At 56.5% G+C, this 25,698-nt stretch overlaps 6 protein-coding genes and 2 non-coding genes across 8 annotated transcripts; 4 read left to right on the forward strand and 4 right to left on the reverse strand.

Annotated features, from left to right (window-relative positions):
* Positions 1 to 654: 654 nt before the first annotated feature.
* On the reverse strand, positions 655 to 1,794 carry COL26b_000017 (uncharacterized protein; the record flags this gene model as incomplete). Its single annotated transcript, XM_053172994.1, has 1 exon — positions 655 to 1,794. One exon carries the CDS (start codon positions 1,792 to 1,794, stop codon positions 655 to 657), a length of 1,140 nt encoding a protein of 379 aa, XP_053042700.1.
* Positions 1,795 to 3,226: 1,432 nt separating this feature from the next.
* COL26b_000018 lies at positions 3,227 to 3,326 on the forward strand. Its single transcript has one exon. It is a non-coding gene; the product is annotated as a tRNA-Val (tRNA).
* Positions 3,327 to 3,333: 7 nt separating this feature from the next.
* COL26b_000019 lies at positions 3,334 to 3,405 on the forward strand. Its single transcript has one exon. It is a non-coding gene; the product is annotated as a tRNA-Ala (tRNA).
* Positions 3,406 to 5,434: 2,029 nt separating this feature from the next.
* On the reverse strand, positions 5,435 to 6,468 carry COL26b_000020 (uncharacterized protein; the record flags this gene model as incomplete). Its single annotated transcript, XM_053172995.1, has 2 exons — positions 5,435 to 6,224; positions 6,302 to 6,468. The coding sequence occupies 2 exons, from the start codon at positions 6,466 to 6,468 to the stop codon at positions 5,435 to 5,437; spliced, it is 957 nt and encodes a 318-aa protein (XP_053042701.1).
* A 5,150-nt stretch (positions 6,469 to 11,618) lies between these two features.
* Positions 11,619 to 15,909, reverse strand: COL26b_000021 (uncharacterized protein; the record flags this gene model as incomplete). The annotated part of the gene is made up of 4 exons (XM_053172996.1): positions 11,619 to 11,658; positions 11,711 to 13,059; positions 13,110 to 15,619; positions 15,765 to 15,909. 4 exons carry the CDS (start codon positions 15,907 to 15,909, stop codon positions 11,619 to 11,621), a joined length of 4,044 nt encoding a protein of 1,347 aa, XP_053042702.1.
* Positions 15,910 to 19,200: 3,291 nt separating this feature from the next.
* COL26b_000022 (uncharacterized protein) lies at positions 19,201 to 20,870 on the forward strand (the record flags this gene model as incomplete). Its single annotated transcript, XM_053172997.1, has 2 exons — positions 19,201 to 20,043; positions 20,094 to 20,870. 2 exons carry the CDS (start codon positions 19,201 to 19,203, stop codon positions 20,868 to 20,870), a joined length of 1,620 nt encoding a protein of 539 aa, XP_053042703.1.
* Positions 20,871 to 21,294: 424 nt separating this feature from the next.
* On the reverse strand, positions 21,295 to 22,119 carry COL26b_000023 (uncharacterized protein; the record flags this gene model as incomplete). Its single annotated transcript, XM_053172998.1, has 2 exons — positions 21,295 to 22,000; positions 22,073 to 22,119. 2 exons carry the CDS (start codon positions 22,117 to 22,119, stop codon positions 21,295 to 21,297), a joined length of 753 nt encoding a protein of 250 aa, XP_053042704.1.
* Positions 22,120 to 22,741: 622 nt separating this feature from the next.
* COL26b_000024 (uncharacterized protein) lies at positions 22,742 to 24,505 on the forward strand (the record flags this gene model as incomplete). The annotated part of the gene is made up of 1 exon (XM_053172999.1): positions 22,742 to 24,505. The coding sequence occupies one exon, from the start codon at positions 22,742 to 22,744 to the stop codon at positions 24,503 to 24,505; it is 1,764 nt and encodes a 587-aa protein (XP_053042705.1).
* Between the last annotated feature and the right edge of the window lie 1,193 nt (positions 24,506 to 25,698).

The following is a 25,698-nucleotide window of genomic DNA, read 5'->3' on the forward strand; positions in this document are numbered from 1 at the left end:
CGTTGACAGAAAAGCCGCGGCTACAATACGGTTGTGTCGCCACACAGTTATACAACTTTCTCATCCATTCTGTGAAGTTTATGAGAAATGTCGTTCGAGGGCCGCCGAGTCAAAGTGCACTTGTTTCTCTCGTTCAACTCACTTCAGATTCATTTGTCATGCCATTTTGCCCTGTTCTGAAGAGCAACTGCTCAAACACTTGAATGGTAAGAATCCAGCGCTTTGCTGTATTTCTGGTCTCTCATATTCGTAGATCTCTGGTTCAAGCTGTCTTAAGCCCGGGCATTGGACTGATTTCCACCTAGCCATTACTCCAAACATCCTTTTTCATGACCATCTCAAGTGAGCAAGTCGCTACATACTTTCGATTCTCAGGTCTGGGTAAGCCTTTCTTCCCACAAACGGCACTGAGCGGAATGTTTACCTCCTGCTCTTTCATTTAGTCTCTTCCGCATGTTTTTGACATGGAAGCCATGCAAAGGTCCAGCCGACACTCATCCGGCGATGTGGATGAGCAAGGATTCCTTGTTAGGGGTTCTTGGTGGTGATCTCATGGCTCAAAATCAATGAGATGTCATCGGTGAACTGAATTGGCCCTCACTAACAGGCGCTACTCTACACCAAAACCCAACTCGATCAAGCACGATTCGCCCCTTAGCCGTCTACTTTGTTGTAATGCTGCGTGAAATCATATCTCACAGCCAAGCTCCCCAGCATCAACTCCCGCATGTGGTTCTCATCTTTTGCAGCTCGCTGACACATTTGCATGAACCCATCTCTCTTTACCCTGGTACCGGGGTCCTTGTCCGACACCCTTCTGAAGTTCTCCTGCGAAATCGGATCAATGATCGTCTTCCACTTCTCAATCCTCTTCTCGCTGTATAGATCCAGAATGCTTTCATCCGCTACCCCGTCCCATATGCCCGCAAGACAGTCATACAACCCGCCAACATCCACAAACCCGCCGGTGATCCCGAGTCCGCCCCAAGGGTTGCACAAGTGCGCGGCGTCGGCAGCCAGCATGAACCTGCCCACGCGGAACTTCGGCGCGCACCGCTGGTGCATGCGGTAAGGGGCGAAGTTGACGACCTCGTACTCTCCCGGGTCAGGGCGTCCAGGCAGCATGATCTTGAACTTCTTCTCCTGGCGTGCTCTGAGCTCTTCGTGCGAGAGGTTGGACTCCTCGCCGTACGTCACGCGGTACATGCCGTCATTTGTGATCTTCGCCGCCATGAAGAAGTGTTCCGGGTGGATGATGAAGTTGGCATCGTCCCAGCCGAACTTCTTCTCGAAGGGGTAGTACGTGTTCGTCGCGACGATCTGGGCGTCCCACGTCCAGCCGGGATATTCCTCCCCAAACAGCCCCTTTCGAACTGCGCTGTTGGCCCCGTCGCACCCGACGATGTAGTCTGCTTCGATTTTCTTCTTCCCCTGTGGTGTTTCAACATCCACCCAGGCTCGTTCGTCATCTTGGCCCAAGCCGACCACACGATGCTCCCAGCTGATGGTTCCGTTGTGTTTCCCCAGAAACTCGTCCAGCATCAGCTGATCGAGATCCTGAAGAACCAGACATGCTGTGCGCAGGTCGTCGCCGTTGATGTCGGAAAGAACGCCTGCGTCGAAGCCGGCGATGACACTGTGGTCCTCGAGACGCCGCCAGACGAACGTGCTCACCGTCGGCCCCCGACGACGGACCTCGTCCAAGATGCCTGCGCGCTTCAGGTCCGGGATGGCGGCTGGGCCGTAGTGGGCGGCTCGTGGTTGCTGGTCGAGATGATCCTGAGCTTCGAGCATCTGAACGGGAATTCCCTTCTTCGAAAGTAGCAGCGCTAGAAGCAAGCCCGAAGGCCCGGCCCCCACGATCACGACCTGAATAGCTTTAGAGAATTACTGGAGCAGAAGCCAACGGGGGCATACCTTTTGAAATGGACGACTCATCTCAACTAGCGGAAGGCGTCTCGTTGAGGATCTAGTTGATGTAGGTTTAAACTAACACGCATGATGGGGCGAACCTGTCAGAAAGATAAGTCTTCAAAGAGAAGACAACGTGAGGGACAGCAACTCGACCCCGCAGTGGAGGGCGAATTGCCGGGGAGAGCATGCCGGCCATGATCCGTCGATGCAACGGTACTTGTTTGCTCCCACGACAAGCCGGGGGACTGTTCCGTCCCAAGTGTTGTCTCCATTTTACTCCAGTCCTCTCCGGCAAACCTCGACCCCGCAGACGTCACCACGCGACCGGCCGAACCGCCACTACACATCCCCGCGCTAGCCCCTCACCAGTCGCGGGGTTCGGGGTCACGGCAGATGCAATTAGATTGAGCGAAAGATCGGATGGCTGCCGGCGCCCGTTAGACTTCTTCTCTCCCGTTATGTCGCACATCACAAGCGGGAGATTCGAAAGAGTCCGGAATCTGTCGCGAGACGCCGAAATACACTTGCATGAAATGCATGTCGTCATGTATCACACGCTTCCGCCCGCAAAGCTATACACCTCAGAGCAGATTGCCGTCTTAATAATTGATGACAGTGGTCAGACATTGGACCTCGGTTTGGAAGGTAGGTTGGTTTACATGCAGTTGGTGCCAGCCATGTCGATGAAGTGGACGGAGATATTGTTGGTTCGAATCACGGCCGATGTGTGACGAGGTAATTCATGTGCGGAGAACTGATCCGTTGAGGTAGGCGCACTCCTGCTGCAGTGCCGCGGCCGGCGAGAAGGCCGGGTGCCCGCATTATCTGTCAACCACGGGATTTCTTGGACTGACAAACGTGGTGGCACTCCACGAATTGAATGCCAAAAACGCAGTATTCGGAAGGGTCGCTGCAGGAAACCAGGCATATTTCCCCGAAGCTGCCCCGGGCAGCGACCACCGGACGGCCTTCACGGCCCCGAATGGCCCCACTTCGGTACTTTGGCGCTAACAAAAGAGAAGAATGGTATTTTTCAACTTGACAACGCCACCACGGCTTTGATCGAATTCTTGCAAATCACCCGTCGACATAGACTTGCGGATTTCGCGCAATTAAGCCAGCCTGAGCTCTCTCGTGAGCGGGAGAGTCGAGGGAATGACCACCTTGGACCAAAGCCAATCTAATGCAGCATTCATTCCAAGTCTCCACTCCGCCCCCACAACCGGCTCCACGATGCCCTCACCCGCTACCCCACACACACGCACCAGGCTTCACATATTCCTTCCGTTCAGGATGAGTCATCAAACAACATGGTTTCGTGGTGTAGTTGGTTATCACGTCAGTCTAACAGTTCGAGGTTCGAGTCTCGCCTGGTTCACTGAAGGTCTCCGGTTCAAGTCCGGGCGAAATCATCCCACTGGGCGAATGGTTTAGTGGTATAATACTCGCTTAGCATGTGAGTGGTCCAGGGTTCGATTCCCTGTTCGTCCAGTTTTTTGCCCTTTGTGATCTTTTTTATAGTGTTTTCATTGCTGGGACTAGCGGCATAGCTCCAAACGAGCGGGATGGTCCTTAAGTAGTGGGTTGGGATGTTATAAGATGTTAGAAGCGTCTTAGACGATAGGTATCACTGACATAAGCACATAGGATAACGAGACAGTGATATGATATAGTGCCAGCGCCTTGAGACCTGTAGCGGCCTAGAGCCGCGGACGACTGACTGATTGTATTGACAGTGAATATTCATAGTTGATCGCTGCAGATAACAGATTATACCACGAATGGCTAAACGTTCAAACGGCAGAAGGAAGTGATTAAATCGCCACCCTGTGGATGGCACTGGCGTCCATAGTCCACGCTCAGCGTGATATTACGTGAGCGCCTGGGTGTTGAGGGATGAGTGGCACTGGAATATATTCTAAAGAAAAGCCGGAACGCTTCGCAAACTCTTGAATGATCATGGCTCGTGTCGTACGGAGGGAGATGCAATTTATCGTGCCATTGAATCTGCGGAAACGACCGCGAAGGGATGCAATGCGATCAGCTTAGACCGGACTTTTGATCTCTAACGTTGAATTTACCAAGCCTTCGACTGCCATGCGTGCCAGCGTATCCGTATCTCGGAACGATGACCTCTCTACATCCGGCTTCATGCCAAGGCGTCAAGCCTCAAACTGATCGATCTATCGGCGTCTTGTCCCGACAGACGTCTCCGAGGCATCGCACACCAAGCCGTCGCTTACATGCCGCCCCTAACCACCAGCATCTCCGGGACCAGAATAAAGCCGGCCGTCAAAGAATAACGAACCATGGATTGGGGCGTCGGCCGCGTCCTCCAATTCCTCCTTCAAACCCGCCCATATCCCCTGGCCCGGGACATTCACTACCCAGCCGACCCGAGCCCCACGACATATGACGGGACACGTTCTGACAAAAGACCTCGGGCACGCCAAGTCAGCATTAATCACCCGGCCAAAGAGCCTCCCGAAACCACAACGCCCCAGAAGCAGGGACCCAGCAAAGGCCCCCTCCGACCTGCTCGACCACCGAACTTGCACCGAGCTCAGAACTCGGAGAGCCGCGCTGCTGCTACCCTCCCATTCCTCTCACCCCAGACCCAGAACCCCCACGTTCTCTATCTTTACTTCTCGACTCTATCTTTACGTCGTGTCTGATCGCCATGGACGCCAAGTCGTCACAGCTGTCAAGGAACTTACAATCTCACCGCACCAAAATAACATCGCACCAGCTTGCTAAAAGAAGATTTTCGTGTGCAAAAGTAAAGATAGCTATTTTTTCAATTTGAGCAGGCTTCTCAAGTCGTGTTTTGCTCCCCCGGCACTCAAACTCTTCCTCCCGTCTCTCGATTGCTTGTCAGGGTGAGGGTAGTAGCTATATGTGATGAACATGGTGACTTTTCAAAATCGTGCTTTATTTCAGCGGGTCAAGAGAAGCAAGAAGAAATGGTTGTGTTTCTCTGTCTTTGGTGGTATCATACTCCTCGCTTTCCAGCACGATTTTTCAGGCCCCAACCCAATCATTTCCTCCCCATCGATTCGCATGCTCTCAGGCATGATGCAGACATAGAAAAGGTGACAAAGAAACGTTTGATGAGAGAAGAGAAAGAAAATGGGTTACCAGTTAAACAATACATAAAAAAGTCTTCGACTCGACTCCTGAAACCCCGTCGGGAATATATATAATATGACATCATATATACAGGCCATCTATCTAGCCAGAGAAGTGAAAAAATGTTTTTGTCGGTCGGATAGGGGAGGAGTTTGAGAGAGTGAAGAGTCAGAAAGAAAAAGAAACGGAGGTCGACATTGATCGAAAACTGGCTGCTTCTGCTTGACTAACCCCAAATTTCGTGTCGTAAAGCGAAGGTATCATGCGCTCTTTCCTCCCCTTTCTTTGCTTTTTTTTCGTGACCTTCGGGATTAATCAACACGCACCCGTCACGTCCTTTTCGAGCCCACCTACTGGGCCACAAGACCAGACCCCAACTTGCGGAACGCGCTTACGAGATGGTAAGCACCATAGGACCAGCCACGGTGATGTCATCGCTGAGCACGCCGCTCATCGGGGACTGGTTCGTGAGGGAGACGTAGGTGATGCCGCTGAGACCCTGAGGAACGACGCAACCTTGCTGAGGAGTGAAGGGGCTGAAGGTGGTGCCGCCGGGCTGGAGGCCACCAGTGGTGAAGGCGCAAGCCTTGGCCTGGGTGGCGCTGTCGGCCTGGAGCATGATGGGGGCGCCGATGGCAACAGCGCTGGGCTGAGCAGGGGCGGTCATCGTCAACTTGGGGAAGGGCTGGAGGGCCAAGTTGGAACCCTGAGGGCAGGAGGTGATGAAGGGCGCGGCCAGGGAGAAGACAGCACGAACGCCGAGGGGAGCATCGAAGGCCTGGGGGATGGCGATCTGCTTGGAGGCGGCGCGGATGAAGGTCTGGTGGCGAGCCTCGATGGTGAGGATAGAGCCGGCGGTACCGAGGATAGCCTTGTCCTTGACGAGGGGAGCGGCTCCCAGGTAGGCAGAGACACCGACGTTCTCGAGGACGGCGGCGGTCTTGACCATGCCGGCGGCGTCGGTGAAGCCGAAGTTGTACTGGCAGGGCTGGACGGGCTGAGTGCCGGCCTGGGCAATCGCAGACTGCAGGAGAGAGACGTGCGACAGTTCGGTAGCGCCGACTTGTTGAAGGTCGTTAACCTGCTCCATCGAGAGACCCAGAGCCATGAAGTCCTGTGCGGGGAACTTCTGGAAGCCTTGCTGGTAGAAAGTACCCTCGAGCCATTCCAAGGTAAGAGCGCTGTGAAACCAGTGTTAGTTGTCATGTCCCATTGTTCCGCGCTTGCATGTCCCGGCATCCACCAAATCCCTACTCACAATTGCAGAATGTCGATGTCCGTCAATCCAGCAGCGCCGGCACCGGCCTGTTGTCTCTTGGCCAAGTCGTAGATCTTCATCTGGTCCTTGTTCAACTTGGGGCCGAGGGGCACGGCGGTGGCCACGGCGGCCAGGGCGGCGACGAGGGCGGTCTTCATTGAAGGCATGTTGATTATGTGTGGTGTGGTTCTTGCAGCTTTACTTTTCCTTCCTAAATTTCCTTTCGGTCGGCCTGTTCTCCGGGGACAGTGATATCGAGCGGTAGTAAAAGTATGTCGATCGGTGCCACCTGGGACGGTCGATTGTTGTTGATGTCAGAGAAGAGAAAGATTACAAGAATAATTAAATGTCGTCCGAGGGAGTGACAGTTCGTAGTAAGAGGTCTCGAAGGGAAAGGAGGGTGTAAGCAAAACCGGTGGACCCAGGAAAGCAGACCAGCGCTTTTGGAGATTGGAAGAAGACACACAGTGAACGGGATGAGGAGGAAAAGAAGAGAGGGGTAGGAGAAGCAAACGAGGGAAACAAAGTAGTTAAAGAAAGTTCACGAGCTCATCGATGGATAGCCACCCCCATCACCCATGGCGTCTCTCGCAGGCGGCGCATGGCCCATTCTCGCCATCAGGCACTCGGGAGGGGGTCGGATCGACTTGGGTCCTTGCTGGGGACTGTCTGCGGCTAGCTTTCTTTCCGTCGTCGGTTCACACGGGAGCCCACTATGCGGGTAGCAAGATACGCTCGACCGCGAAGCTTCAGACGTGGGACTGGACAGGGGTACGGTTGACGGGGTACATGGTACCTTGCAGGAAGCAGGAGGCTGCTCCTGGGTGGTGATGAGTTGCCGCTGGGCAACTGAGGCGGGCTTTGGTCTTGGTATCCGTACTGGGAAAGCGTGTAGTGTAGTGTTTGCCTGGGGTATGGGAGTATGTGCGCGTGTAGGGGAAGGGGGGATCTAGCGGACGAGACAGTGAAGCACTGAAGAGGAGAGGCGTGGGAGTGAGAGTGGGAGTGGGAGGCAGACGGGGCCCCTGGCCAATGTCGTCAAGGGGGGGTGCATGGTGAGATATTCAAGGTTGAAAGTTCAGATGGCAGCAAGCCTCTTACTGCCTCCTCCCCCTTCCCTTCCTTCTTCCGAGAGCCAGGCGGGCGACGCCAAGCACGGAATTCGCAGTGAATCCGGACAGTGGGAGGCAGGAGGGGAGGGTCGTAGGTGCAATGGAGTACTAAGTAAGTAAGCAGGCCTCTTGGCTGTGTGTGCCTGTTTCGTTTCCGCTGCGGTTCAAACAAGCTCGACGAATCGGCAGAAGGTCGCTCGGACAAGGCACCAATCAGAAGCACGGGATGGGTGGAAAAGAGAGGGGCAAAGCGAACAAGATGGAATCAGGGGTGGAAAAAGATGGGATAGCGACAGGGGAGGGCGGTCGCTGAGGACGTTGTTGTGTGAGAAAATGAGAGGCCTCTATTGGGATGAAGCCCGTTTCTACTCGCAGATACGACCCCTGCCGAGCTTGTTTTTGCGCTTCTTTTTTCCCGACGACCTTTATTTTGCAGGCAAGGGTCCATCGTCTCCTGCAGGCTTGCATGCCCCAGAAGTGTCCAGGAGGGACCAGGCGGGGGGGACTTGCAGGAAGGACACCTGGAGAGGCCTTGGGGGAGGAGTGCTCGCCACTGTTTGGCAATGTAGCCGAACCAACTTTGTTGCATCGTGACCCCCAGCCAAGAGCAAGAGACCAACCCGGGTCACGAACGGGCCGTTGACCGAAACCATTGTGATACGTCTCCCACGTCAGAACCCCCGGTCCGCCCTCGCCCAGGCCCCTCCTGTCATTGGCATCTCTCGAGCTGTCTGATTGGCCGATGCTGCTTTAGAACCCCTGCTTAGGTAGATATGCCCCGTTCTTTCTGAGACCCGCAAAGGTACGTTCCCTCACGCATCTCATCTGCAGGAACGTTCTCTCGGTAACGTCTCTTTCCAGTCCTCAACCGCGCTTCATGGGCAACCTTTCCTCCACCGCGTCCTCTACCGGCCTCTTGTTCCCGTCCATCCCAGACCACCTAGACCAGACAATCACTCACACAACATGTATGTACTCACGGCCTCCGGCTGCCGTTGATGGGCTTAGCGCTGGCGTCTAACCAAACCCCCGGCGCAGGGCGACGCCAAAGTGCCTCCTACCTGGCTGTCTGCGACACGGAAGAGCAGATCTCATTTCCACTGGCGTCGACTATCTTCTGACGTTGCCGAATGCACCAGCTGCAAATTCCTGTTGAGAGCAACGCATCGTGCTCTTCAACCGCCGCCCAGGGTGTCACGTTCCGCCTGTCTAGGGCCCATGATCTGCAGAGCCGGCCGTGGTGAGGCAGCCATCTTGAACATGCTAATCGACCTAATCGACGCCTCGCGATCTTGACAGAAGATGCGATGCACTGGCCCACGACCGCATGGCCTTCCAAAGCATGCCATGGGTGGGAGACGCAGGAAACAATCCAGCCTGACTCGAAGGGTCGAATCTTGTCAAAGACGATGTCTGACTCAACGAGATGAGCAGGAAACAATCTGCTCTTTCATTCAAAAAGTGTCACGATTCCAACCCTCGCGCAACAAGACCCCGGAATTGGCCATATGCAGGCGCCAACGCCCAATGCCAACATCGAAAACTCTTCGCGCGTTTCCCTTGGTTTCGCCGTCCCAATCCCAAGGCCCGCAACACGAAGGGAACGCTTCTACAACCAAGAAGCAAAAGCACTGACCCCGTCGCCACACTTCCCCTGCCCCTTCCCAGGCTTCCCAAGAGGCGGCTCCTCAACTTCCTGCTCATTTTACCACCAAAACGACGGCCTGCTAATACACTAGCCACTTAAGCTTATCCAAGCCATGGAACACGTCCAGCCGCCCACGAGGGCAGGCCTCGGCGGTCACACCAAGACAAGGCTCATTGTCCCTCGCATGTGTGTGCGACATCAGGCTGCAAGTTATCGTCGCTGTGGGTGATCACCAAGCATCCAATAGCTTGGCCAAAACTTGCCGTTCTCCTCTCATCTCGTCAACAAACACACTAAATCACGGGAACGAACGCAAAAGGCTTGCCTGCTTCCCCCCTCCACCTTCGGCCCATTTCCAATGACACCGGATGGACACACTAGACCAGTCCAAACCATTCAAACACTTTCTCCCATTTCGGCAACTCAAGGCCTCACAGGGCTTGCACCACCGTTTCAAACCCACCATCGAGGCTTTAAACCATCCCATCGCCCACTGCAAGCCACACACACACAAAGCGAGCGATCCGGCTGACTCTTGGAATGGAACAGTGGCCTTGATCAACTTAAAGCACGCCTCCATTCCGTCTACCCGTGACCCGAGTCGTGTTGGAAAGGTGCCACGCTTGCCACGCCCGTCAAACCGCCTGCCCCATACCCATCCCGCAGGCCCGCCAAACAAAAAACTTCCGAAAGCCTCTCCTCCTCGCATGCCAACCCCTGCTTCTCGAACGTGTCCCGTGTCTCACAAGGGATGACCCCCGCTTCTTTCAGTCTCGTCACCCCAGCTGCGATGGACGACATCATGACTCCGGAGTCTTTCCTTCACACTAGTTCCACACTCTATGCGCGCGCCTGACAAAAACGCAACGGGCATTCCTTTTTTCTCTCTTTTCTTCTCAACCTGCCCGTCTCCTCAACGGCTGTCGCTGTCTGCGGCCTGCGGCCGACGGCAGCTTCCACTAGCCTGGGCTATGTCTTCGGGCACTTCAACCGTCCCGTTCGGGCCACTGGAAACAAGTGCCCCCGCAAGACAACTCAAACAAGGCCCTCCCGACCGGTTCGGAAAGAAACGATGAGCCTCATTGTTTTCCGACGCCCCAGGTATCGCAACCGCGTGGTCATCTTCATGCCGTTCCTCGCCCGGATAAATGGACTAGAGAAAAAGAGGGTGAGCACATTTCGTTTGAACTGTGCCAGGATAAGATTCTGCCAGGGAAAGCCACCAGGAAGAAAAAGAACCACCATAGAAAGAGCGCAGAATGTGAGGGTGACGTGCTCCAAACCCACGTAAGATACACTTTCCCTTTTAATGGTGTAAGGGCAAGGTGTGCGATCTCCCGCGCAGCCAATTTACACGCAACGGTGCAAGAGCGAAAAAGAGACGACGATCACACCGGAGCTTACTTGGCACGCTTCTCCTCAAGGGACGACAAGAACTCGTAAAAAGAAGACAGTGCATGCAGAGAATAAGTCTAATACGCTACCACCCACGTACCTGGTGATCGCCGCGCAGATCTCACAGAACATCAGGTAATCTGAACTTTGGACTTGTTGCAGATCCCCCTCGCCGTTGCTACCTTACCCTTCACTGCGATTAGGGAGAGACACAGAACAAGGAGCCCCAGGGGGAAGGGTTATCAGTCTCGTCTAGTATTCGTAGTCCATACGCGTGTCCTGGTATCTTAGATCCCAGGGCTGTCGGGAAGTTCAAGTGGCCATCGTCATCGGCCTGTTAGACGGAGATTTCCCCTTCAATACCGATAGATAGACGGAAGTTCCCCCTTCATAGGAAAGGCCTCCCTTAGTTTCTCCTTCCTCCATCTCCACAATCTTGCTTGCTCCGCAGCCCGAGGCTTGTTCTGTGTTGAATTGGACCTGCCCTTGCCTGCCCCCCCGGCCCCCCGTCTCTCCGATCCAAAACCCCCCCTCCCTGGTCCTCCCCCCATCCCCTTCAGACCGAACCTCGTCCCCCAGTCCGTCTTCCGGCATTATCCATCACGTCAAATTTCTAAACCGGCTTTCTTGTCAACCATCACAACTGAAACTCTGCCGACCCGCCTTGGCCCACGAGCAAGAGTCCAACCCGAGGCCTCTGCGACCCTCTGCAAGGGATGCCTTGTAATCATCCAAAATATGTAAAATCCAGCGTGTGGCTCTCCCGCTTGCCGTGAATCGCTCCATCGTCATCTATCACTGCGTGCCTGATTCTGTCTAGGCGGTCCCTTCCCGCCAGGTGCATCATGCTGTGCGTCGTGTACGTGTAATTGGATGTTCCATTTTGCTAACTGATGAGCGCTAATCTCTACTATTTCATCCACCGCCTTTCTCCCTCTCGATTTCTGCTGTTGTGCTAAATGACTCATCCAGGGACGAAGATATACTTCAATTACTCCAGTCCTTAGTGTATCGTCCCATCTCTCACCCAAACTTTTCTACTCCCTTCGTAATGCCTTCGGCATGCCTTTCGCCTCACAGGGTGCACGAACGCCTCTTTGCCCTCTGGGCCATGACCAATTTTGGGTGTCCTGTCATGAACACCGTACCTCGCAACGCCATTCTACAGAGCATAGGGGTTCAGGGACCGAATAGTCAAGCAACTGCAACGTGTTAGCACAAATTTCATTTTCAAGAACGTAATAGTCAACTTACGGTGGGCTCTTGGAGAGATCAGTCTTGAGAATGACCGGAACTCTGGTCATCTCCGTAACATCCTGGATGTACTCGCCACCCTCTTCACGCAGCTTGTAAAGTTTGAGGTACTTCTCCTTGTTGGACAAGCGGGTCTCGGGAGCCTCCGGTGCGGGGACCTTGGAGTCGGACCTGGTGCGCTGCAGAGGCTTAGCGTCCGATCGGGTCGGGGAGCCGGGAACGCTCTGCGTCGGCCTCTCGGCCAACGAAGCACCGGCCATCGCCTCGGTGACATCCGAGGCATTGTCATCGTCATCATCGAAGAGGGCGTCGACATCGTCGGTGGAAATGGTGCCGGTCTCAGTCTGCTTGCGAGCAGCCTCTTCCCTCTCCTTCTTGACACGCTCAGCCTCCTGCGCTTGACGGGCAGCAGCCATGGCATTCGCGTTCCTAACAGACGCGGCAGCCTTGGGGCGCTCATCCTCAGGTACGTATGCAGAGCTCGGCACACCCTTCTCCCAGTAGAGCTCGAGCACCCTCTTCTCCTTCCTGAACTCGGCCTTCTTAAGCGGCAACTGGTCGCAGTGGACACGCTTCTCAAAGCCCCATTCGGGAATGAGAACATCAAATGCAGACTCGTACACGCAGATAACAATACCTTCCGTGATGAGATCGCCGTTGACCTCCTGTCTCTTCTTGTCCATCTTGCGGCAGGACTCAATGTGAATGCTCTGTTCCTGAGCGTTTTGTGCAGAATCCTTCTTGGTGTTACAGGATTCAATGGTCTTGACAAGGGCCTCGAGATCCTCAGTGTACTCAATCTTGCCCTCGGAAAGAGCAGCCTCGAGCTGTCGGTGAACGATGATATCGGCGTAGCGCCGAGTGGGGCTTGTGAAGTGAGTGTAGAGCGGCAAGTTGAGAGCGAAGTGAGGCCACAGCTGCTTGGCCGTCTTGCCAGCGATGAAGTACTTGGCGCGCTGCATCGACTTGAGGACAAGAGTCTCCATTCCCTTGCGGACATCGGCGTCGTCAACCTTGAAGAGGCTGTTGTGCAGGCTGCCGCTGCCGGAAGTCTCAACCTCATAGCCGATCGCGTTCATGCGATCAGCAAAGGTCTGCAGACGACGGGCATTGGGCGGGCCTTGACGGCGGAGCAATGCCTTCTCCGGAAGAGCCTCAGCCAAGCGCTGAGCAACGAAGGTGTTGGCCTTGTGCATAAGCTCCTCAACAAGCTCGGTGCCAGGGGTCGAGTCAAAGATGTTGTGCTTGATGGGGATGTTCTCATCGTCAAGCTGTTGCATGAGCCGGAGAGGGGCAATAGGCTCGCCACCCGCACCAAGACGGGCCTCAGTGAACTTTTGTGCAACAGCCTATGAAATATTAGCATCTAGGCCAGTAAATGAGATTCGAGTGTACTTACGTTGAGAATCTGAATATCCTTAAGCTGAATAGACTCATGCTTCCAGTCGGCCTGGCCGTTCAAGGCAGCATCGATCTCGTCTACAGTAATCTTGGCGGTGCTCTTGATGATACTCTTGCCAACCCAGGCGTCACCCTCGGCAACGGCGCCGGTGTGGGGATTGACACGGAAGAGCACACTGACAGCGAGGCGCTCCTCACCGGGGGTCAATGAGCAAACCTCACCAAAGATCTTAGGGGGCAGGAGAGCGCAGGTGCGGTTCACGAGGTGAACAGCCGTGCCACGCTTCTTGGCCTCGCGATCGACCAGGGAGTTGGGCTTGACAAAGTGAGTGACATCAGGAATGTGAATGCCAATGTCGATCTTGCCGTCAGGCTGGGTCTTGATGTGGATGGCGTTGGCAAGCTCAGGAGATCCGTCGAGGTCGAGAGTAACGGCCTTCTCATCACGGAAGTCACGGCGAGTTGCCAGGGCTGTCTCATCCTCCTTGGCGAGAGACCAATCTTGCAAGCCAACGCTACGCAGAACGGCCTCAGAGAACTCATCAGAGGAGAAGTTGTTATCGCGCAGCAGGGCGTCGGTCTCCACCTTAAGGTCGCCCATGCGGCCAAGCTGCTCGACGAGGGTACCGAAAGGATGCAGCGAAGTAATCGGCCAGCGCTTTATGCAAGCCACAAAGATTCGATCCGCGTAATCCTGGTGCTTCTCCACGAAGTCGCGAGGGGCCTGCTCGGTGGGAATGGCAATGAGCGGCACGCGCTTGTCGGTAGGCTTGAACCAAACAATCTTGGGCTTCTCCTGGGAGCGGTTGTCTTGATGACGGTTGTTGCCACCATCTCTGGCGGCTCTCTCGGCCTCCTGCTTCTCCTTGGTAGCCTGGCTGCTGGGACGGAGCAGACCAAGTGTACCCGAGAACATCTGGCCAGCAACACGCTCAATAACAGCGACGATGTGTCCAGCATACAGGGGCTTCGCCTCATCGTTGATTTCCTCCTCCTCGACGAGAAGCAGGCTCTGGCCCTCGACCTCGACATCGTCGTTCTTCTTCTGGGTGGGGCGCTGGCGCAGACTGCCGCGACGGCGAATGCCGCCCTCCTGCTGGGTGTTGTCGTCATTGTTGTTGGACGACTGGTTCTGTCCATTGGTCGATCCAGACCGGGTATCAGTGATGTCCTTGCGCTTCTTCTTCTCTTCCTTCTCGCGCTTCTGAGACCATACTTCGTCAACGTCGAGCAGCTCGACGGCGACCAGGTCACCCTCAAGAGCACGGTTGCGATCCTTGCTACCGCAAATAAAGATATCGGCATCGAGCAAACCGTCCTGGGTGGAGACATAGGCGTCACTGCGGTTCTTCTTGTTCACGCGGAGGATACCAGACACAAGCTGGCCATCGCCGAGAAGAGCCGGGAGAGTGGCTTGGGGGAGGTAAGGAGTGAAGAGGGTCTTTCTCTGCTGCTGTTGCTGCTGGTTGCCGCCGAGCTGACCGCCGTGCTGGCCACCCTGAAGACCGACGAATTGCTGGCCGTTCATCTGGGCCTGCAGAGCTTGGAGCTGCTGGATCTGCATGGGGTTCAGCTGCTGACCGGGGTACATCTGCATGGGAAGCATCTGGCCGGGCATCTGCATAAGCTGAGGCTGACCGGGGTACTGGAACGCGCCGATGCTAGAGATGGACTGGTTAATGGAACCGCGAGAGCGGTGTCCAGGCTGGAAGCCACCCTGCTCCTGGCCTTGGTTTCCGCCCTGGTTGCGCCAGTTGCCGTCAAAGTTGCGAGAGCCGGTTCTGGCGTGACCGGAGCTGCCGCGGCGTCCGAAGTCGTTTTGGTTATCACCAGAGAAGCCGCCACGACCACCAGAAGCGCCGCCTCCACGGCCGTTGACAGCCATGCTCTGGCTGCGGCCATGTCCTCCGCGTCCACGACCGGCACTGGTGCCCTGAGCAATCGGGGCTTCGGGCTGGGTCGGAGCGGGGGCGGGGGCGCCACCCTCGGCAGCGTCGCCAGAGGCGCCGGGGCCGGGGAATTGGAAACCCGACGTTGTGCGCTTCTGCTGGGCAATTTCAGCCGCCTTCTTCGCATCGGCGAGCGCAAGAGAGTGACGTCTTTGATGGCCACCTCCGGCGCCGCCACCTCGGCCTCCGCGACCACCGGCGTTTTCTCTGCCGCTGGGAGCACCGGCGGCGGCATCGTTGTTAAAGGCCGAGCCGGAAGCACCTGAGGAGGGGGCGGGAGGGGGACCCATTCCCATGTTGGGAAGTGCCGACTGATTACGGCGATGTGACATGGGCTGCGTGGGAGGACCGCCCATAGATACATTCTGCTGTGGGAGCTGTTGAGGGAACTGGAAGCCGCCCTGCGGCGCCATCCCCGGCTGCAGGTTGAAAGCACCACCTGGGCCGAGCTGCTGCGCGGGGGGCATCATTCCCATGTTCATGTATTGCTGAGTAGCTTGGATCTGTTGCTGCTGTTGCTGCAACAGCTCAATCTGCTGCTGGATAGCTAGCTGTTCCACTGCGGAGAAGACACATTGTCAGCACGGTGATGATGATGATGATGATGACGATGACGACGGGGTGACAAGGAGCAAGGTGGGGTAGCGAGAAGCTCGACGAGAGGTGGAATTGAAGGCTGGGAGATGATTCAGGATTGAACTTACTGCCCGGGTTGGCAAACATGCTCATCAACGGAGTCAGCTCGGAGGGGCTTCTCCTGTGCGCAATGTGAAGCCGGCGGCCGGTAGGGCCTGGGACGCCGCCCGCAGGCGGCTGCTGCTGGGGCTGTTGTTGCTGCTGCTGCTCCATGGTGAGCAGTCAGGCAGATGAAGGATTGATGATGGTATTGTATTGCACGTCGAGTGCGTCGGATAGGTATGGACGGAGCGACGGGCAGGAAGGCCGGGTGGGTGGGATAAAGGTCGTTTGGTCGTTGGCGTCGATGCTCGGAGAGCTGTGTGGGATGATGTGGCACGTATTGACGTATGTATTTGCGGACTAAAGACAGTGGAGAACTGGGATGGATGTGGTTTTGGTTTTTTGGTCTTGGAGTGTCCTGCGGTGGACGGTATCCGTAATGCGTTGCGTTGCGTAGTGTGGCGTTGCGTAGCGATTCAATGAGGGTAGGTTGTTTGTCTGATGATCAGAGAGGGATTGGATTGGATTGTGATGGGATGGATTGGGAGAGGAGGGAGACGATTGTCGGCTCGACGATCGAGGTTGAAAGGGAAAGGAGCTCGCAAGGAGTGTGCGATGTGATGGTTGAGGTGGGAAAAACGGGTGAGGCAGACGGACGTGAAGAGAAGACGAGGCAGGATGGGAATGTGCTCTCTGGGCGAGCGAGACTGACGGGGGGTTTGTTGCGAAAGGCGAGTCGGGTCGGGGGTGTGGAGTAGAGAGGAGGAGGAGCAGGGACACTAGGTACGGCGACGGTGGAGGGGGACAAGCAGGAGCAGGAGCAGCAGCAGTAGCAGCGACCCCAGGCGAGTGGGCGGCGGGCAGGCGAGGTGAGGTAAGGTGATGGAAAGGTACCTTTAACTCCTGCTCCAGAGAGCTGCAGTTGTGCAGTGCGGGCAGTCTTGCGTCAGGTACCTCCTCAACTTCTGGCAGGCATCTTACCTAGGTAGGTACCTCAGCTACAAGTGTTGAAGTCAGAGAGAGGGGCACAGCACAAGCTAAAGAAAGTGGTGAGGTAAGCTCTCTGGCACTGGATTGTCTGTCTATCTGTCTGCCTTTGCCTAGGTAGGTAGGTTACCTAGGGACACAAGGTATTCTCCGTTCTCCGTCTATCTGTCATGAAGCAAGCGGCCCTACAGAGTGCGGTGCATACCTCAGCACCTCACATCAGGTGTACCTTAGAGACCTACGTATGCAACGAGGCATGGGATGGTTTGAAGCGTTCGGTACCTTGCTCCTCTGTCAGGTATGTACCTTCTTTCTGTCCACAGTGGCACCTTGTTGTGCATTTGCGTCTAACGTAGCCCGGAGCCACAGCGCTGGTTCTGGCAGCCGTGAAGTTGCCGCATGCCGACACGACCACCTACGTACAACGACGGGGAGAGAGGTGCAGTCAGCAGCCGTCACAACGAATACAACCAACCCCAAGCTACCTCCAGCGCTACCAATAACACATGTACCTTGCCTTTGCCTGACTTGGGGTTGAGTTCAGGACTCAAGTCAGGTCTCCAGGTCTCCAGTCAAGTTCGACGGAAGTGGGGAGAGTCCACGCCGCGCGCCGCACGCCAGAGCAAGAAAGACCAGGTCAGGGCTCCCGGGTTCGAGGGAGGTACTTTGGGTACTTAGCTGATCAGTCCCTTGCCGTAGCGTGTCGCCCTAACGTCCTACTACAGCACCAAGAGCACCTCCTAAGGCAGAAGCCGAGGGCCTAGCGGCACGCTTCCCCAAGTCCCGTCATGTACCGCAGCTAAGGGTATTGAAACAGTCAGCGCCGCCGGCGGCTGCGACCTGCTACGTACCTCGGCGTCCCTTCTTTGGACACCTGCTGCAGACAGATACGGGGGGCCATCTCTGGGTCCAGAATCAGATGCAGGGTACACGACGAAGACGGGGAGACGAGTCGACCACAGAGACATGTAGCGTGTTTCTGAGAGATGGATACTTGCGCAGCGACATGACAGGCCGGTCGCAGTCCGCTGCGACGAAATGGCTGCTCTCCTTTTGTTGTTCGTTCCCGTGGATATCAAAAGCATGGAACTGGTAGAGAGAATCGGTAGACCAGGCAAGCCTGGCAAAGCCAGTCTGGGGTGCCAAGGAGCTCCGTCAGGACTCAAGACTCGGAACACCGCGTGACTCTTGGACAGGCCGCTGGACAGAAATACGATACAAGAACGATTGAGTCCCCCGAGTCCCCCAGCACCGTTGTGGAGTCCACCTACGTACCTCCCGGACAGCATCGCTCCTCAATGGCATCACCCCAACCCAGAGTTGGAGATCCTCCCGTCTCTCTCTCAGACGATCTGTCCAGTCTCAGTCTGCTTGGGCGCTGGACTATTCTGTCATTGCCAGGGCCACAAGCAGGGCAAGCCAAAGCGAGACAGGCCACAATCAAACTTCAGTCCGCACCAGACTGGGAAACTTGGAACGGCCCGCGAGTCCTTCACCGCCCGGCAATACCGTCAACCTGAGTCCTCAGACACTGCATCACATCATGGTCTCAAGGAGAGTCTGGCAGCCAAACCTTCAGGCTTCAAGCTTCAGACTCCAGGCCCTTCCTTGTGAAGTATGTACCTGTCTTCACTGCACTCAAAGCTACCTACCATGACGGGACTATTTAGGTGCCCGACCTCACCTTGGGCGGACGGAGAGACCCACGCGCGGTCCGACCAACCAGCGGGGACGCTATACTGAAAACTGCTCGAGCCTAGAGCCGCTATAGGCTCAACAAGCCGCAATAGCCCCACCAATACTGCAACCATGGCGACGTCTCTGGTTTTCTGGTCTTCTGTTTGACTCTGTGTCCAGACTGCCAGCGGCTCTTTTTCTCTATTTTTTTTTTCTCCTGCCCCCCTTCCCCTTCCTCCCCACGGGAACAGCTGCGAGCAGAAACGCTGCATCGCGGGTACAGGGTAGCAGTGCAGCAGGGGTCGTCGCTTCCAGCGCCCCCCCCCCCCCGAAAGAGCCCCAAGTCGCCGCGAACGGTAACATCTTCCCACCTGCGGACACCATCAAAGCGCGCCTGATACATCGTATTATTTTTCCCTGCTCCACACCCGCGCAGCGCACCCAACCTGAACTCGACGGTCTCAGTCTCGACCTTGCCCAGTTGACGACACACCACCACCGAACGTAGCCAACCCCAAACCGACAAGCCCCTTCCAAAGGACCCCGAGGCCGCAAAGGAGCACAGCCTCGTCTGGACTCCCAAAGATCGCCCGAGAGCCTTGTCTCCCCCGACCGAACGGCTACGGCGGACGTCACTCGTTTCGACCGATTTGTTGGGGGTTTTTATCGTTTATTTATTTTTTTCACTCGTTTCCCCGTCGCCGGTGTCATCGTGGTTCCCACGCGTTCCGACCCCACCGCCCGATGCCGTAGGCCCGGCCACATCCAGCAACGTCTGGCACCCGCGTGCAACCAACCATGGCGCACTCCTCGCCTTCACGTAGGAGCCACAGCAAGGACTACGTCAAGCAGAGTCCTGAGCGTGGGTTTGTCGCTGACTTTCTGTCGGAGAACCGCAATTCAGAGCTGAGCCATCGCGATGCTCTCGCCGCTGCCCAGCTCGAACACGAGCGCGTTCGCCTCGCTGCCCTCAGGGTGTACGAGGTCCACCAATTGCAGGAGGAGAAGCAGCGGCTGGAGGCCGAGCAGCGCAGGATAGCACAACTTCAGAAGGAGGAGGAGGAGCGATTGAAGGCCGAGGCTGCTGTCCGCGCCGAACAGGAGAGGCTTAGAGAGCTCAAGGCAAAGCAGATACCTCAGCTTCCTCCCGAGCCCGAACCCGAACCTCCCAAACCTGAAGCCGTACCGCCGAAGAAGCAAGAGCCCCAGGTCAATGGCACCACCAGCCAAGCAGTCAAGGTCGAGACTGCTGCTCCAGCACCGCAAAGGTTACAGCCGACACCCGTGGCAAACGCTTCGGCGCCAGCTCTTCAGACGGCAAAGACTTCTCTGGCAGCTCCTTTACCAACACTGGCGAAGGAACCTGCCGCAGCGCCAGCCCAAGCCAATGGGTTCCTGACGAAGCCCGTCGAGCCTCCGAAGCCCGCCGCGCAGCCCGCCGCTGCCGCGATACCCGCGAAATCGGCAGACGCCGATAGGTACGCCGAAATACACCAGGCTCTGAAGAAGCTGAGAAAGGACGTCGAGGCTCTATCGAAGCAGCCTGGATCGCCGCTCAAAGGCAAGCTCGGCGACATGCGCCGACAAATCAGGAAATCCATTGGGCAATTGACCGCTGGCAAGGGAGCAAACGCCGTACCTGTAAGGATGCCGCTGCCTTTATCCCTGCCAAGACACTGACATCATTTCAGATGAACACAATCAACGTCACTCTGCGTGAATCACTCGCAAGTGTACAGTCGCCGCCGATAGACGTCAGTCTGTATGTTCTACGAAATCGAGAACCTGTCGAAGGAGCTGTCCACAATGGCGAACAGCTCCCGGCGCTGTTTATCTATCTTCTCAACATCCTCTCAAAGGCAATTATAGGACAGTTCGCCAACGAGGGTGGCGCGAATACCAAGTCCGCCGAGCCAGTCGGTATCGTCACGGCTCAAATCTTCTCCAACAAGGATTACCACTGGCGGGGCGTCTCCCTGATTGACATTCTGATCGCCAAGTTCCGTGTGGCTTGCCCAGTCTTGTTCGGTTCTAGGGGAAACGACAAGACGCAAGCGGGCCGCCAGGCTATCGGTTGGAAGAAAGAGGACGGCAATTGGATTCCTGAGCAGGCGCACAATGACAGGATGACGGGTCTCGGCGCCGGATTCGCGGCTATTGCCTTGCGAGACTTCAGCAAGGCGTCCAAGACAAACCCGTACCCGCCGACGAACTACTGGAAGGCCATGGCGCAGATAGTCAATTCACCGCCACAGCTCATCTCGAACACGCAGTACATCGTGCTCAAGTCCATGATCGACGGCCACCAGCAACGGTTTATCAACTTCTACGGAAACGCTGCCCTCGCAGCCCTGCGCTTGGCGCTGGTGGAGTTTCCTGGAAAGGCTCCCGCTGGGGCCACGGCAGCCCAGGCTCTGCAGGTGCTCGCAGACGTCATGAGGAGAGATTCCGGCTTGGACTTGTCGTAGTACGACTAAGGGGAACAGAAAACATAATCTTATACATAACCAATTCAAGGATGGCCGGTTTCTGATACCAGGAAAAGGGGCACATTCATTTAGGCGTTCTGGACAAAACACTCATACAGTTAAAATACGGCAAAGCGTTGACTCTCGACGGCAAGTCGTTTGTCCATCATTAACGGGCTCAGCGACAACGCCTCTGTGCGAGGAGACAAGCAGCTTGGTGTTGCGTATCGTTCGTTGGATGCAACGATATACCATATCCTATTTGAGGACCTCCCTAGCAGTAGACACTATCAGAACAAAAAAGGAAAGACAATGACAAGCGCTCCGTATGAACTCCCTATCCCTTCCTGTAAATGTATGTGGTGATTGCCCCCTCCTTTTCGTCATTTCGACACAAACCTCATGAACGACCATTTCGAGATCGCTATAGTATCAGCAACAAAACGAGCAACAGAATGAGCACGAAGATGAGCACCGCAATGCAGCAGCTGCTCAACCGATCCTCGTTCCGGCGCATGACGTAGTTCAGCTTCTGCACGCCCGTCTGCAACCTGCCCCCGACGCGGTCCGCGACGCTGTCCACGACCTCGAGCATCTCGCGCTGCTCCTCGAGCTCGCGGCCCATGTCGTCGGCCTGCCGCCTCAGGTTCCCCACCGTCTGGAACACGCCGTCGAGGTGCGTGTCCTGCTGGCGCATCATCTCGAGCTGCTGCTGCTGCTCGAACTCGGCGTACCCGTCGCCGCCGTCGCCGTCGGGTATCGCGAAGGAGCTCGGGTCCGGCAGGTCCGACGAGGCTCCCTTGCCCTTTGCGGCTGACGATGCGGCGGCGTCGCCGAGCTTCTTGGCCAGCTCGTCGCGCATGTCCTCCACCTCGCCGCCGACCTCCTGGACCAGCCTCTTGCGGCGGGTGACCTCGGACGCGGAGAGGCCGAAGGAGGCCGGGTCCGACTCGACGGCCTTGACGGACTCAACCAGGTCGGCGAGGTCTTCGGCGAGGGACTCGAGGGCGGATTCGAGGTCGGAGCGGGCGGAGGCCAGTTCGGGGGACGTCGGGGATGTGGAGAGGGAGCGGATGCGGAGGTAGGAGGTGAATAGGGGCCGGGTGGAATCCAGCTGGGCGAGGACATCTCTGCGAGTTTATTGTTAGTTGGAGACCATCTCCTTTACTGGTTTCGATAGCTGGAAGGGGGGATGCGCATACTGCTGGACCTGGAGGAAGGGATCCTCCTCGTTGGCGGAGGACATCATCCTGGCGACGAGGGTGTGGAAAGGCGCATCCGTGGACGCATTGGTTTGCGGGTGCAGTTGTAGTTGGAACAATCGATGCGCCGGTCAAGATTTGCGTCTATTTCGGGTGTCCAATCGATGGTGGCCGAATACTAGGTGCGCCGGATATGCGTTATGGGTGATCTGTAGTCAAATTACCTTTTAGGTAAACGCGGCTGGGATGACGTTTGCGCGTCTGTCTTGCGCTGCTGCTTGCTGCGGACGGTGGTGGTAGTAAGCTTCCGGCTGGCCCCCCTTAGGTGTCCACTCGGTGTCGGGTACTTGGAGGTACTTCGCTGCAGTGACAAGCTGCTGCATCCGGGGATTCTTCGGCTGAAGAAGCTCAGAGGTGGAGCAGGCTCACCGAGAATAACCACCAAAGTGACCCCTCCTTCACCGAGAAAAATTTCCCCATAGAGGGGTCCCTTTTCTTTTTATGTAAGTGGGATGTATTTTCAGACGGATTCCCACAGTCACTCACTTCGCGCACTCACTCACAACTCGGTCGCTCACTTGGGCAGCGTCTCATATTTCGAGACATTCTACAGGCCGCAACAGTACCGCAACTCAGGAAAGGCATCGAGGGAGTCACAGCCATCCAAAAATGATCCCAGAAAAGCCCCTCCCGTGCTCAGACGAGTTCCCCTCACCAGAGGCCTACGTCTCCGCCCTCCTCAAGTTCGTCACGGAGACGGACCTCTTCCAGATCCTCTGCGGCGGCGTCCACGTCCTCGACTTCTTCACAAACACCCCGGGCCTCTTCCACCAGGTCCTGCCCAAGGAATGGCAGCCCTTCCTGCTCGCCTACGACACCATGCGCCTGCTCGACCTGCTCATGAGGGACGACCTGGACAACCTCCCCGCGATGGACTCGCCCCCGCCGGAGAGCTTCCTCGCCTACGTCCGCGACATCCGCCGCTTCTCCCTCGCGCGCGAGTTCAAGCCCTCGCAGTCCGAGACGAAGCCGCCGCCGAAGCTGTCCCGCTCCGTCGCCGTCGGCATGAAGCCCAAGAAGGTGCACGAGGTCGCCCACTTCGCGCGGTACGTGGACTCCCTCGCCGGCGCCATCGCGGAGCGCTGGGATAAGGAGACGACGCATTTTGTCGACTTTGGCAGCGGGCAGAACTACCTCGGCCGCACCCTGGCCCTGCCCCCTTACAACAGGCACGTCGTGGCCGTGGAGGGTCGCGAGCACAACATTGACGGCGCAAAGGGGCTGGACGTGTTGTCCGGGCTGGCGGGCAAGGAAGTCGTCATGCGGAACAAGAAGCTCTGGGCTCAGATGCAGGCCGACAAGTTCGGCACCGACAATGTTAGGAAGATCACGAAGCCGTCTACGGATGCGGTTGAGGACTTTGACTTTAGGCCCATCAAGGAGCTCGAACCGCAGTACAACCGCGCCATCGGAAAGGGCTCGGTGTCGTACGTGGTCGGCAGGCTGGAGAGCGGCGACCTCACGGAAGTCATTGGTCGCATTGAGAAGGAGGTCCTCCCGGAGGAGGAGGACAAGGAGCTCAAGATGATGGCCGTCTCGATCCACTCGTGCGGCAACCTCTCGCACTATGGCATCCGCTCGCTCATCATGAACCCGGCGATCCACTCCGTCGCCATCGTCGGCTGCTGCTACAACCTCCTCACAGAGAAACTCGGCCCGCCGACATTCAAGTACACCTACGCCCGCCCGTCGCTGCAAGCCCTCAACGGCCGCGTCGTCAGGGAGTCCTCGCGCTTCGACCCCGAAGGCTTCCCCTTGAGCGAGAAGCTCTCGACCTACGATGGCGGGGTCCGCATGAACATCACCGCGCGGATGATGGCGTGCCAAGCACCCCAGAACTGGACGCGAGAGGAGAGTGACGACTTCTTCACTCGCCATCTCTTCCGTGCAATCCTCCAAAAGATCTTCCTTGACAAGGGCGTCATATCCAAAGTGTACCACCGCGATCCGGACGCCGACTCGGACGAGACCCCTGAGACGCCCTTCAACATGAGCACCAACCCCGTCATCATCGGCTCCCTGCGCAAGGCCTGCTACCGCTCGCTGGGCGACTACATCCGCGGGGCTGTCACCAAGCTCACCACAAACCGGGAGTACGGGCAGTACAGCGCCATCATCAAGGAGAAGATGTCCGACATGTCTGACCAGGAGATCAAGCGCTACGAGGACGAATACCTTTCCCGCAAGAAGGAGGTCGCCGCGGTGTGGAGTCTGATGGCATTCAGCGCGTGCGTGGTCGAGTCGCTCATTGTCACAGACCGCTGGTTGTTCCTCAAGGAGCACGCGGACGTTGTCCGGGACGCCTGGGTTGAGACGGTATTCGATTATGGGTTGAGCCCGCGAAATATGGTTGTCGTCGGTATCAAGAAATAAAGAGCGGGGAACTCTTGATCTTCACTGACTTGGCGTACGTTCTTCATATCGGCTGCAAGGTTCCCGTCATGGCTCCGCTTGGGCTTTGATGTCTTACCCTGGATCGGCAAATGGGCACGCGACAAGCGCGGTGCAAATTTGCACGACGGCGGCAACCATACCGACGGCGCCCGGACAGCTGGGTCCCGTGTATGCATTGTCATGAGTAGTCATCGGGACGGACTGCCTGTGCCGAGACGAACGGCAAGTCCGTAAAGTCTCGGGTTGGTTGAGCTTGCATGCGCGGCGACGTCGTCCTCGCCCTCGTCGCCGTCTCGTGGCCTTGATCTGAACAGGACAAGGGTTGAACTTGCGCGTCGGTTACTGCGGTAAACGGACAAACCGTAGGGTTTGTTCTCCCTCGTCGTTGATGTCATGCATGAACCAGCATCGGTTGAGAAGGAGGGCTGCGATAGGTTGAAGATGCTTCCTCTCGATTACTGAGGATTACCTCGCCATAGAGTTGCACAGGGACGAGCAACAGAACCCCTCATTCCCTCCGCTTCGTCTTACCATCCGCAGGGAACGGCCGATTGGCGGGGTACAGGCCAAAAAGGCCAGCCTGGAAAAGGCATGTTGGCCGGTTAGACTAGTGGGCTAGAAGCGCAAATTCGTCAATTAGCTCTTGAGGCTAACAAGGTAGAGCTTGAGACGGCGACAGTCATAGCTTGAGATAACGCCCAACCGTCCGATTCCCTATCAGTGGATCTACGATCTGATCCGCAAAGATAACGTATGAGAGCACAGACGGGCGAATGGGACCCCATCGGAGATTTGAGGAAGCATGATGAAGAGAAGCAAAACTGTAATAGAAAGGTAGCCAGTCGCCGAAGGAACGTTTCAAGACCGAAAAAAAGCTCATGGTCAGGGCCGAGACCTCGGCGATGCTCCGGCCTCATGATGGATCACGGCACGCGGTGAGGGTGGCCCGTCTCCAGTCAAGTGGAGGTTCTCTCGTCTTCCTGTCAGCAGTGTCCGCAGCATCCCACGCCTGCGATGCAGACGAAGCCAAACTCGGCAATCAAACAGCAAACAATGAGAAGCTGAAAGCTTCATATGGTACCAGAGCTGTTGTCTTGGCCACCATCAGCCATGTTGAAGCGGCGACCAATGCGTACGTGATGTTTACCCTTAACGTGCGCGATGCTGTCATA

The sequence above is a fragment of the Colletotrichum chrysophilum genome (genome assembly GCF_026319265.1).
Source record: "Colletotrichum chrysophilum strain AFK26 chromosome Unknown scaffold_1, whole genome shotgun sequence".
Classification (NCBI taxonomy): Eukaryota; Fungi; Ascomycota; class Sordariomycetes; order Glomerellales; family Glomerellaceae; genus Colletotrichum; species Colletotrichum chrysophilum.